A 13,701-nucleotide genomic window follows, 5' to 3' on the forward strand; every position below is an offset into this window, starting at 1 on the left:
AAACATCTTGTCCTACATCTTTGTATCCCCTCGTAATTGCATCTCGTCTAGTCCGGGGCTAATCCAGCGTAAACCAAAACATCCATTACGACAGGGCGACCTTTTCTTGCATCCTGTTAAGCTTCAAAGCCCAGCAGCACAACCTTCTAAAATCCCTCCCATATGTAGGAAAACTGATATCACCGTGGCCATGCTACGCACCAGCAGAGGGTGGTGGTGCATAATCGAACATCTGTAAATCAATTAAATTCTACTTACCGAGCCGGAAGAGGCGACTGTAATGGCTCCTTTCTTACCAAAATATACAGTAAATCTTTACCGAGAGATAAAACTAGTCCAAAAAAAACAAGAAGGTAAAGCATGCAGGCAATCTGGGTGATTTTCTGGCACCTCTAGAACCGAATATTTATGAAGTTCATCATCATCGGCCTAGTTTCGAGGCACGAAGTTCACGGAGAGTTCGTACTGTTTTTTTTTTGTTTCTAGTCCCGAAATCCAAGCTGTCCTAAAATCTATTAGCCCCGGCTTACAACCACTGATCCGACCGGCTAATCCAGCCGGATAACTACCACGGAGCCCGCAGTGACCGGTTTTTAATGGGTTTGTGTGTAGGGTGAGAGCAGGCAACACTGCTGCAGACAATCTGTCGTGCGGTCTGCCTACCTTTCAGGGGCGAGGTAAGAGCGAAAGATGATACGCGGGACGTGCGTTGGATGAGCTGGAAATTATGACAGGTTTTCGAAATTTTCGTTTGAAAAGAAAGATTGAGATAAAGAGAGAGAAAGAGAACACAGGAGAGTAAAATAGATGACGAGACTGATGGAAATGTAACACCAGACTGAACGGTGGCGTGGACTACCGCTGCACGAGGGGTGTAATAAATTGGGATCTAATCTTCTCTTCCAGCAGCAGGGAAAGCTGCCGCTACTGTTACGAACAGGGAAGTCTCACCGAAGGACGATCGCCTGAAGGGTTCTAGATAAAGTGCTTTAGATAAATGGGGAAAGCGGTTGAACGGGAGGACCAGTCGATGAGCCGACTGACTGTAGCTGACTAATTTCGAGGGACTTCCTCAAGGATTCGACCTTGAGGTTGGTCATCACCACTCACCCCAGCTGGATCCGGAATGCCTTTTGTTGTTGCAGTAAGACAATAAAGCAAACACGAGTTTGGTAATTGGAATTAATGATCCAACCGTTGTGGCTGACCGGTATTCTTCCACCCCGCCACACGACAGTTCCATAATGTGGCCTAACGAGCAACTCGAACATCCATTACACCTTCACAGACACACGATTCGAACGGTTGGAAACTTCCAATTCCTCTTTTGCACTCTTTGCGCACTCATCACACATCAAAATGAGCAACCATCATCACCAAACCCTCACTGGCCAAGGGGGTTTTTGCGCAATGCCAGCCTCATACCCGCGATGGCTTGAGCCGATTGCAGGCCAATTCGCAGCCGTAAATGTAGCGCAACAGCAGGGGCGGCTCACGCAGCAAACGAAATGATATAATTTAATAGGATATTCGATACCGCACCGAACTGGTGCCGGCGCGCTACTGCGTGTGTGTGTGTGTTCGCTATCGGCTCGGCTGCATCATCAACTGGTATAAAATGGTAATTTGATTCACCCCTTCGGACTGGGCTTGCATGTGGCACTGCTCGTGCGTGAGGGGTTCCATTTGGGCCGTAGATATCCTTGTGGATCGAACAAGAAAAAAGGGGGAAATGAACAATTGCACTTGAATGCGCTAAATGCGAAAAACAAACGTACCGACGCTGTACCAAACACGCTCAGCTGTGTAACGAGAAGTTACGACGCAACTTTACAGAAGCAGAAATTCAAGCCAACACAAAAAAATCCACCTCTAACAACATACAAGCCCGTACATCAAATGTTGCAAGGGGTTTGATGCTTATCGCCTAGTTTGAATCACTTCCATGCGGGGCAGAGTACGCGTGTGTATCTTGCGCCTCTTCCAATGGCTCTTATCGACCGTACTTTATCGGTTGTGCGTTGGGTTCTCTTATTTTCTCGTTTCTAAAGTTTAATCCGACACTTCTGGCCGTGCACGGCCCGCCACGTGGATGCCTTTGTGCGGGTCAAAATTTTAAAACGATTGGGCGGGTATTTGTTAATAGTTCTTTTTTCCTCCTCTCCATTGATCGTCGTTGAAGGTGTTTGGTGCTTTCGGAAGTACTTCGTGGCAACTTCACATCTAATCGTTCCGACAAATGGATAAAGGTTTTTGGCACACATGAGCAGCTCGCTCTCACGATGATTAGATTGCGTGTTAAGCTGTTTGCGTACCAGAAGGTTAAGGAGGCGAAGAGGGTGTAGAATTTAAATTGAAGCAAGTGTCCTACAAGGAACGTGTCCGGTATTTAGTTTACGGTGTCGGATGTCTTCTGAAGAGTTGCAAACGCACGTCGGGAGAGATTTGTTCAACAAACGGTGTTGAAGCGTGTTAGATGACAAAGGATTAAATTTATGATTTATTTACTCGTCAAACATAAATGATCTCATGATCGCTGTGAAGTTTTCCTCACAAAAAAATGATATCGATTCAGGTTTATGAATCATTGAATCGCTTGATTCATTCCGTCATCAATAAAAATCGCGGTCAATCGGTAAACTCCTGCGCCGCACTCTGTCCCAACTTCAATCCTACAAAAAGTCAAAAGGTAAAACTCAACAAGAGAACACACACAAAAAACACATCCATCCAATCCTCACCGGGGACAATAAACTGTAACAAAGTGGAATCGGTACAGTGCAGCAAAAAGACACAACACACCTTGATGATGATCCCTGTGTATGTGCCGGAAGGCCAAACGGAAGGACGTGATGTTTCGCCCTGCTTTTTTTGTTGTTGTTTTCTTTTTCGGATGCGCAAGGGCTGGGCTTGGCTGCTTTATAATGCATGCCGCGCCCTTCTGTGTGTAAGTGTCCACCGTTTCCAGCATCCATTCCGTTATCGGCCGTGGGCCAGCCGGTCGCCGGACATTTCAACTGGGCCAAATACCGAAATCATCCGTCGCATTTGATCCACCGCCCGGGAGGGTGACGGGGTCAGTTCGAGTCGGCAGTTTTTCATCATTCCATAACGGCATTTTTCCAGCCGGGTAAAAATGCGCTTTGCCTTTACTCTTTCCGACCGGTGTCAAGCCGTTTTTGGGGGGCAAGTGGTGTTTTTGTTCTTGTGTTGCTCGGCTAATGTTTCGCTTTTCAACTGGAACAGCTTCTCGTGGGTTGATTCCGTGTGTTTCACTTTGTTATCTTTGCTGTTGGAGCTCTGCTGGATCATTCTTTTAGTCCAGAGTCGCATCAACCATACGAAATCTGTTCACCATACCAGCATGACCCCAAAGTGTGCATGAAATAAATGCTAAAAATAAACGGACGTTTATGAACGAAATAAAAAAGTAGCAACAAATTATTGAATCTCGTGCCCATGGAAAGTGGAATTGGCCCATGGAAAGTGGAACAAGCAAGAAAAAAAAGAGTATGGGTAAAGTAAAAAAAAGATTAAATCACGAACGCTGGAAAGGTTTCTCAAAAACGGAAGAATTTCACGGTAAATAAAAGCTCACTTGGTTGTAAAGGTTGAAATATTTATCTCGTTGTAAAGCATCGGTTTTGAACGGTCTGGGGTTTTTAATTATTTAGGAATAAAAAATAGCAGCTGGTGAATTAGAAGGAAGCAAAAGAGAACAAAACGAGGAAATGGGAATGCGTAGAAAATGATACAAGTTGTATAAATCGTAAATACATACACACAAAGGTGAAAAAAGGTTAAGAGTGGGTAAAAGAAATATAAAAACAGAAAAAGACGTACAACATGATGCAGACAAACAGACAAAAAACTCTAGTAAAAGACGAAAACTGTAACAAGTGCATATAGTTCTGTAAAAGAACATAAATAACGTTCTGGTCTCATCTCCGATTTCCTCTTCATTCCACTTTTCATCGCATCTAAATCTTCTAATTTCAATAAACCACCACAAACCACCGTACAAACGAGCTAAATTGACACAAATTAACACGCCGCTCACACAAATCACACCGTCAATTCAGCTGTTAATTTTTGCAAACGACACACAGTAAACCGCAAACCACGCCGAAACGGTACACTAAAGACTTGTAAAAAGAGCGACAAAAAACCAGAACCACTACAACAGTGTGCAATAAAGTTGTTGGAACGTGTGTTGGTTGCAATGTCGGTGGAAAATTGCGCCGGTTTTTTTATGTTTCGAACTGCATCGTTTGCATATTTGGAGTATGTACATGTACATGTGTGTATGGAACAAGCGCAGCAAAACAAAAAAGCCAAGCCTCTCCTGTTTTATGGTTGTTTTAGTCCACACGCTACACACGTCGGATTGCAGGTACCGATTGGGAAGCTATTTCGTTTCGCCGTCCATATCCCTGCCACAGTGCCACTCTATCTGCAGCACAGATCTGCCGTTGCTCTTTTTGCGTTCCGGTTAAACTTCCTGTTAAAAATTTCAGTTAAAGTCTCTGATGCTGTACGGCTCTCTTGCTGAGGTTTCTTTTTTTACCATTGCTTCACCACGCGCCTGTTGTTGTTGTTTACAATTCAAATCATTCTCTTGGGGAAAGCGTTTATCCGTCCGCTTCGGTAGTTTGGTGCTTTTTTTTGCCTTGCTGTTGTGTGCAGACTGGCAGACAAGCATAGAGATATCGAGGGCAGAACGATCCACTACCAATCACGCGTTCACTGGTGTGTCCGGCTTTTTTTTTTGTTTTCCTGTAACGTATAAAAGTGTCAGCAACGAGGGCAAAAACGCACAGTACAAACGAGTTACCGGTAAACCGTCCCGCACTGATATTACACTGATGGCATTTTATTATGAGTTGTCGCTCGTTTACATCCACCGAAGGTGGTGGTGTCCTCTGATCCTCTGAACACACAGACACACAGCCTGCCATTAGATAAATTGAATGCATTACACTGAGTGCTGTGCACTTGACAAATCCCGCGAATTAGTGTCGCGTGCTCAAATATGCAAAAAGTGCCTACATAAAAGAACGCACTTCAGAGGGAAAGCGGCCTACAAACATACGAAAACATACGCAAAAACGAACACAACTGTACGGATTAATATGTTCATGCTTGAGAATAATCCATCAAACTGGTCAAACTATCGATTTCATTACATCTCAACTGGGGAACGGGAAAGGAAACGAGATGGCCCACTAAATAGTGGTGCTGAGGGGGGGGGGGGACCATACTTCCACAAACAAAACATCTGGTGTTTTTGGAGGGCGCAAATTCGATACGGTATTTAAATGTGCGTATGTGCCCCTTTTCCCATGCTCTCGAAAACGGAAACGGAAAACTTAATTGTATTTGTTTTGCCTTCGGTTGATTTTTTTTTTTTCATTCCCGTTGTTGCTTTCAAATCTTTGCCGAGAGAATGCTTCCACGTGCCAACACGTGGTTTTTCTTTCCCGACTGCTAATAAGTAAGACATATGGATCGGGGCAACCTAAGCCAACAAGCTGACACGTGGCGCACGCCCCGGAGTCGGCCGTGGGTCGCGTGCCATCGATAATCGGAACATCAGCGCACCCGAAGGCAGGGAGAGAGAGGGGGGAGTACACAGGAAGTAATACCGGAATGATGATGAGGCAATGCCAATCCGTCTGGGCCGAGTCGACCTTCACCAATCGGGGAAGTGATTAAAATTTACACAATCACTTCCCCGGGCGCTCGGGTGTTTACTTTCGTAGACAGAGAAGAGGCAGCGAGTGAGCGTCGAAAACGAAAGACAGAGCAATACGAGTCACGTGGCTTAGGGATACGGCGGAGGGCGGCGGTTATGCAAGTAGCCGTGGAAAAATTGGTCTTTGGTCGTCCAATTCAGTAGCTTATCAAATTATGGTCGATGGATGGTAACAATGAACCGATCGGTTGACGTTACAAAAATAACTGGAGGATGCATTCTTTGATTGTAATAGGTTATCACGCCCCTGTGGGTAGATGTATGATGAATGATTGCATGTTACCTATGCTCGTAATAATGTTAGGAGATATCAAACACACTGCCAAGATATTGGTTGATTATGTCCCAAGTACATAAAAACATAAATTTCAATCTGCAATATATTTCTTGGAGTTCTAGCGTTAACGATAGGATAACTCGGAATATTGTCTTTTGCTAATGTCTTTTTATGAAGAAGAACTACTACCTATGCCTTTTACTTCAAATCTAATTTATTCAACATTCAACTCTAACGTACTCTGGAGAAATTGGAAGTCTTGTTTGGTTCTGGAAAGGCTCTAAAAACCACCTCTGTAAGAAGAAGAATTATTTGATTTTAAATGTATACTACCTTTTACTATCATTATAAGTGTAGCTGACCAAAACATACTTTTAGAAATCTTCAAATGGTCTCTGCTTTTTGATAGTTTGTTAGAACCATAACATTTCAAGCTCCAAACTCATTAGATCTCCAAAAAATGTCATCTTTTAAAGAAATATATTCATGCTGATGGCTAATTAAGCTTCCTGATACGTACCCAGCTCCTAGTATCATGGAGCGCTATAAAAACACAAATGTAACCCGATGTACACCAACTCCTGGAGTAGTACGTAGCTGAACTTCCGACAAAATGCTCCGTCTCCCCATACCCAGACCATACCATGGTAAACGTATAATTCTTTCAAACATTGCACATCACACCGGGGCAACACTTTAACCTGCTCTCTCGCGTGCCAATGGTGAGTTTATTTCGCATTGTTTATCAGCTGAATTTTTCATGCCTTTCGGCACACACTAACAGCAGAGCAGAGCGGGTACAGCCGCAACGCAAACAGCACGGCCATACAGACGACGACGACTCTCCCTTTACCGTCCCATGTAGGTCTGTTGGCTTTGCAGAGCAAAGCACTGTTTACCTTAGATATTATTGCACATGGACAGACGGCATTGGACGGCTACCGAAAAACGACGCCGGGCACACGTGTCTGTTTGTCTTCAAACAGCGTCACAAGCGCGAGAAGGAGTCGGTAGCAAGTAATCGCACACTATCCCCGTTCTGTCGTTGCTGGCACTGGAGCGGGAACTTCTAGTATTTTTTGTTTTATTTGTCGTGGCTTTCCTTGCTGCCTCTATTCGCCTCCGCGTGTCCAATGTTTTGCTGTGCTGTGATATTTTCCCTCTATTTCCTTGCCCCGCTGGTAAGCTGTAATAAATGCTCCAGTTGACAGTATTATTAATGGTTGGCAAACACAGAACCATAGGGTTGGACGTTGTGGCTTCTTCGTGTCCTTGCATGTTCCGTTCTCCAAAAGAACAAGGACACCGGTAATGTCCGGCAGCGTGGTCGATGTCTACCTTGCCAGCGTTGGAGTACAGACGTGGGCAGTGTGAAGCAAAGGGTTTAGCGGTCGATGTTGTTCTACCAAACGACCGCACGAATGCCACATAAACACCAACCAACATCAGCTGTGCCAGGGCGAGGGCATGGGACGATCCTACGTGCAACAGGATGACACCAGTGACCAGTGGCCGTATTTCAATCGCTTCCCATAAAGAAGCTGTTTATTTGGCCATTTAGTATCGATTCTAATCGGTTGTGCAGTAGTTTTGTACCGGTTCTCTTTACTAACTATTTTCTTTTTTTACTTTTTTTTATCCTTTGTAGGCAATCGTGTACGAAGGACAGGACAAGAACCCGGAGATGTGCCGAGTACTGCTGACGCACGAGGTCATGTGCAGGTGAGTAACTGGCAAAAAACAACGAAGGTGGAAATAGTTTTACCCCGGTTTTAGTTTCACTATCGCATGGTAACTTTTTGCTGAAAGAGAAAAAGAGCTTCATGACAGCAGCTGCCACAGTGTAATCCGATTTCCGTCCATCCACGCCTGATGGAGTTCGTATGGTTGTGCTACGAGAACTCTTCCTGCTCGGCTAAACTGTCAAAAGGTCAAGTGGTTCATTCTTACGCACGCCAACCTGTCAGTGGAGCAGTAGCTTAACAAAGATACACACACACATAAAAGATACAGATACGCAGTTAGGATTTTTTTAGTGCCGTGTAGCTTTAACTTTGTATCCTCCAAAAGTGGAGCAAATTTTGTGCAGCAGAAATCTTCCATATTCTTCATCTTCCTCCCGAGAAAAATCCTAGGCGTTACGGAACGTTACGCATCTCCAACACGGACAAAAACTGAATACGTGTGCCTATTTTTATGGCTTTGGCCATTCGCTTCCCAATGCCAATGCTGCCCCGACCCCTGTTGGTCCTATCGTGCGACATCTTCGGTGATTGGTAGGCGACGATGCGGCTCTACCTCCCTACATCCCAGTCGGTTGTCCACCGTCCGCCAAAAACCTACAGCTTCCGGGCGATTGGAACCTCCCCTGGGACTGGGCGAAGCGAAAAATCGAACATCTTTCCCTGTCGATGAATGTCCTCCGAAGCGAAACATTCATTTTTCCTCCTGCGAGGCAAAACTGCCCGCGCCCGTCTTATCCGAAAGTGTGCGTGTGCGTGTTCACGCCATTTTGTGTGCCGTTGTACGCTCAGAAAACATCCGGCAAACGTCCGGGAAAGGTTAAGATGACCGTATACGAGCCTGTGTGTGTGTTTGTTTGCTTGTTTGCCTAGTGCGACGAAGCTTTAAGTGTCTGTGAGGAAAAACATCTCCAGAACGCCCGGGTTGCCATCTCCACCGAGCAAGACCGAGCGGGACAAAGCCGTCCCCCTGCAGGAACAGGCATTCTTGCCAATCAATATTTTGGCGGAGGCCGAGCAATAAAAACTGCTGAAGAAAGACACTTTTCTACACCCGGGAAGGGATGCCGAGTTCCGGCAGGGCGTGATATGGTGTACGAAGCAGGAAGTTTATTTTTATGTGAGATTAAACTTCGGAAACTAGTTCAAATATGTTGCTGAAGGTGGTTTGGGTTACGAGAAACGGGGACAGGAAAGAAGAGACAGGCTAGATAATATTGTTTATTGGACGGTACAAATCAATGTTCCATTTTGGATTTGTAGTTGGTACACGCCGATGGGTAGGGCTTCTGCATGAGATAGCAACTTTATGGAGATCAGATGTTGATTTTTGAACAAATAGATGGAATAGAACACTTTAAGACGATAGGAACTAATCAACTAAAAGCTACTAAGGTGTCTACTCACCCCCTTTGACGTCTTATTTTGACATCATTTTCGTTTTTACAGCAGCTTGTTTACGTCTGGTATTTACATTGATACTAGAAAACTATCACGATAGTTTCCAAGGTATTCTATTCTAACGATATTTCCTTCTATTCTTCCCAATTTCCAGCCGATGCTGCGACAAGAAGAGCTGCGGCAATCGCAACGAAACGCCATCAGATCCTGTGATTATCGATCGGTAAGTGTAACATGTCCAATCTTCTTCTCAACCCCGCGCACGCCTTCAACAACTTAATTGAGGCGACATCCATCGACTGTCGCGCTAGAGGGGGGGGGGGGATGTACGAGTTCACACACCACAGTGCACGCAGTTGCACGATAATTACATTTAAAACTACCCCCTAGGATCCTTCACAAGAACGAGAGTGAGCGTGCGCGTATCGAACCCGGTCATTAGCTTGCTCGACCTCGATTCTCAGTAACTCCGCGTGGGTGTTCCGCCGAAATTATTTCACACACAAACCCTCGACGACACGCCGATGCGAGGAAGTGGTCCAACGCAACCGACGTCTACATCAAATTTGATGAACGTTCTACGTGCGATGGTGCCCCTGGGTGAGGGGGTGTGTGAGGGGTTGAATAATTAATACAAATTAAAGCCTCTGTCTCTCTTCCCCCCCTCTGAAAACTGTGCCGAGTTCGCATTGATGTCGTTATTTTAGGGTACAATCTTGCGAAGTGGTTCCGTTTGGCCGTTCAAGAAAAAGCACGCCAAAGAGGAGATGTGTTTTTCGGAGTTTTTTTTGTTTGGTTTTGGGAAATTTGTAAAATACTTGAAATACGTATATCATCATGTGTGTGTGTGTGTGTGTGCGTTTGGGGTCGTTTTTATACATCTTCGCATTAATTTTATCTTCCCGGCAGTGTCCGACCGTCCGTCGTTCGCGGGACAGCGGGATTGATCATTGAAATTCCGCGCGCATGTTTTGCACCCGAACCTACCACGTTTCGTCGCGGTAGATCCTCAGTGCGGTCGGTCGATCGATCGAGCACTGCAAGTGATTGTCTTGGCCCGGAGGCCTCGGCCAGCCAGTCGGACACACACGGCGCGGACACGTTTTTCCTGCTGCCTGCTGCGGAGCTGGTCGGTTTTGAGCCGCACTCCGTGTTGCTGCTTTATTTATTTCGCTCCAATCACGCCGGGAAGAGAGAAAATATGGGAAGGACAGGTATTTTTCTGATTGACTGCGACCACACACGAGCGGTATTTCGTACTTGGCAGCAGCAGGCAGCAGCGCACTGGAAAAGGATGGTTCGAATGGAGAGAAGGCAAAAAAAACCAGCACACACACACATACACTCCAAAACACACACACACACACACACACACACACACAGCTGCGCGCGTGAAAGAGTAGCGAGGCAGTAGCTTTTCCGATCCGATCAGTCAACCGCAATAAGGCAGCGCGCGATATGACAGCCGATCAAGATTGTGACGCTCATTAGCGTCATATATTTCATCTATTTGACACTTGGCTTGCGCGGCGACGATCGACTACTAAGCGAGCGCGCGTCTGACGCTAGCATGCGCATCGTTGATCGTGCGTGGTCCTTTTTAGGGCGTTCGAGCCGCGAGCGTCTCGGTCTTAGTGTGGAATTACGGGGAACTATCTGGATCGTTTACAGCCCTAATGTGATAAGCTGGATTGTGGATTCCGGTGAGCCAGATTTATAGGCGTACATTGTGGCATTAAAAACAAAGGTATGGTCCATATCTTCCTCGCAAAGCGCTCATACGCTACATGGCAGGCATGTTAATGTGGTTTTTGCCGCACGGCACACGGTGAGGTGAGATGCCACCAGAGCAAACATTTCCATCTGTCACGTCGGTACGCTCCAATCACGCACTCGAACTACATTCCGACCCGGCACTTAATCGTGTACCGAACCAAAAGCTGCACACCAGATCCAAAAACGGTAGATCACAACCCGCAAGCGTGGCTTTTGACCGAATTCCGTCACGATGGATGATGGTGTTTTTTTTTTTTTTTGCTTCTCCACCAACCCGAAGAGAAGAGAGGTCACACGGGCTGAGCAAAACTTGGCTGTGAAATATGCAACTCCACTTGGAATTCGATCGCATGGACACACACACGGACAAAGATCGAACTCGTCGGCATCTTCACAAGCTGTGCCGGTGCCCAACTTGCCCAACACAATCGCGCTTTAACGATCAGCGTGATGAAAGGCGAATAACTTATCTCCTCTCTGTAAAGCTAACGAGCAGGCGGCAAAAAAGGCGAAAACAACCACCCTTCAGGTCTGAGAATGTGACTTTCTCTCTCTCCATCTCCTTAGTAACCCTGATCTACTAAAGACAAAAGCTAATAACAATAATAGTAACGGTGCACAATCAATCAATCTAAAATCGAATGCTAAATGGGCCTTTTCCATTTCCCCGGGCCTTTGTGGATGCGTTTTGGACGCGTCCGGCGCGTCAGAACTCGTACGCACACGTGTCACACAAGCACGGGTGGCTCGTGTAGCCTTTCCCTGTTCGCCCGCGTAGTCCTAGGCGAGACCCGCACGTACCGGTTTGGCCAGTTTGGCGTCATAAATTGTGCTAGGCTATGAGGCTCTGGGTGGACGAGCGCATCGTATGACAGAGGCTGGTGGGTTTTAGTGCTGCAAATGGAATTATTATTAATTCCATGATGCTTTATTGCTCGCTTTTTTCCCCGTCGAGGCATGAACAAATGTCCAGACGAAGCGCGCTCTTGCAGAGACATTGTGTGGGTATTTTTTGTTTTATGTTCCAAGAAGTTGTGATGTGATTTAGCAAGAAACGTGGCCATTGAAGTCTTTTCTGGAATAATCAGTCAGTGCACTTTTTGCTTATTTTTACTATTTCTATCTTCTTCTTTTGATGAGGAATTGATATCCTTTGAGTTTGCTTTGCCTCTTACAAAACCACCTTTTTCCATTATTTATGAATTTTCCACAAATATTTGGAAGTTATAGCAACAGCATTTAAACTATATTGTACCCATTCCATCCCAAACGATTGAGTGAATTAACAATTTGTAATAGAATCAATAAACGTTGTATTTTATTTACACAATTTTGAAATTTATGGTAACATTCAACAACCAAATCGTTAAATAAAATACCACCTCTGTAAATCCACCCGTTTGTCAATAACTATATCGCCGGCAAGGCAACCAGGGCAACAAAACAAAAGAGAAAAAAAACCCAACAATCCGCACGCTTGCACGATCAGTAACGACAGCAGAACGATGAGAGAATGAAAAAAACCATCCAACGAACAAATCGTGCCTCGAAAGGCATTCCTTGCGTTAAGACAAAGCGAAACCAAAAAAGATACAACCTCTTTCGCCCATGAACACATGTGTGCAGCCGCGCACACGGAAGCGGTTGGTGGTTTATCGCGGTCAAAGCCTCTTTAGTAAAGCCCTTGAGTTTGCGCACGCGGCTTAAGAAGCTGGCTCGGCTGACTTAAGGACGAAGAAAGGCACGATACATAATTCATCTTCATCAGCTTGTTGCGCGTAACGTCGAGGAGAGGGATGTTGTTTTTTTGTTCATGCACACATTTTTGTTTTGCTACAAAGGTTTGCTCATTGTTGGGAGGAGGCTTTTTTCCCTGTGCCGTTTGTACCAGAGCAACTACTGCAAGTTGAACGTCATCTCTCTCTCTCTTTCGTCGTCTCAGAAAAAATGCAAGAAAGACAGGGACAGAAAGACATAAAAACGGGGCGGAAAGATTGAGCACGAGCGGGCACGAGACGGCGGCTTCAATATCCATATCACGTGCCATTTTTGACTTTAACAATAAACATTACAAAATTGGCATCACAATCATCGGCCGTCTTTATTTTTATTCAATTAGAAGCCGTCCACCGCTGCACCGATCCGGCACGGGGTGATGCGACAGGGAGTATTTGTCACGGGAAAAGGGGAGGAGGAAGGTTGAAGCGCGCGGAACTGGAGCGAACGCGTCAACGCGTCACGAAGTGAGCGCAAAAAGCGCCCGCAAACGGGATCGCAAGGCTTGGAGAGGAGGAAAGTCGAACCCGGACGGCTTTTCTCTGATCCTATTTCATCCGCTGCGGAATGGTCAGTAAAGCGGAGGGGGGAAGGGGGGGAAGGGGTGATGAAAAGGGAGAAGTGCTTACGGTGTCTGTCAGCGGTGCCGGCACAAGTCTTGTAAAAGTTTCTCCGTCCGAAAAGACTTTGCTGCACAAGTCTTGCCGGTCCCGTGGACTGTTCGATCGGCGGTCCAAGCTGTCGAACCGTTTCGTTCTCGAAATGTCGAAAGGCGATAGGAAAATTGTTACCGAACGGTTCAGGACACTTGTAACTGATATCCTTTGCGGTTTATTTTTGCTGTGCTATGGGGAGCGGGGGTGTTTGTGAAGGCGGTAGAACAAGAGATGACAGGGTTTAATAGCATTTGGTCGCCGTGCTCACTTGTGCGGTAAGGAGTAATTCAATTTGTACTAAAAGCACGAGATCACAAT

The 13,701-nt window shown here is 45.8% G+C and overlaps 1 protein-coding gene across 5 annotated transcripts in view; it reads left to right on the plus strand.

The window, feature by feature from the left end:
• The window catches only part of LOC1278255 (transcription factor collier), a 54,298-nt gene that overhangs the window by 13,815 nt on the left and 26,782 nt on the right, over positions 1 to 13,701 (plus strand). For all 5 annotated transcript variants that reach the window (XR_009766137.1, XM_061658238.1, XM_061658236.1 and 2 more), the window contains exons 5-6: positions 7,681 to 7,754; positions 9,330 to 9,398. Coding sequence is in view for 4 of the 5 variants with exons in the window: in XM_061658238.1 (XP_061514222.1) it covers positions 7,681 to 7,754; positions 9,330 to 9,398 (143 nt within the window). In the remaining variant the exon portion in view is untranslated. The remainder of the gene's footprint in view (positions 1 to 7,680; positions 7,755 to 9,329; positions 9,399 to 13,701) is intronic.

The sequence above is a fragment of the Anopheles gambiae genome, chromosome 3 (assembly GCF_943734735.2).
Source record: "Anopheles gambiae chromosome 3, idAnoGambNW_F1_1, whole genome shotgun sequence".
Classification (NCBI taxonomy): domain Eukaryota; kingdom Metazoa; phylum Arthropoda; class Insecta; order Diptera; family Culicidae; genus Anopheles; species Anopheles gambiae.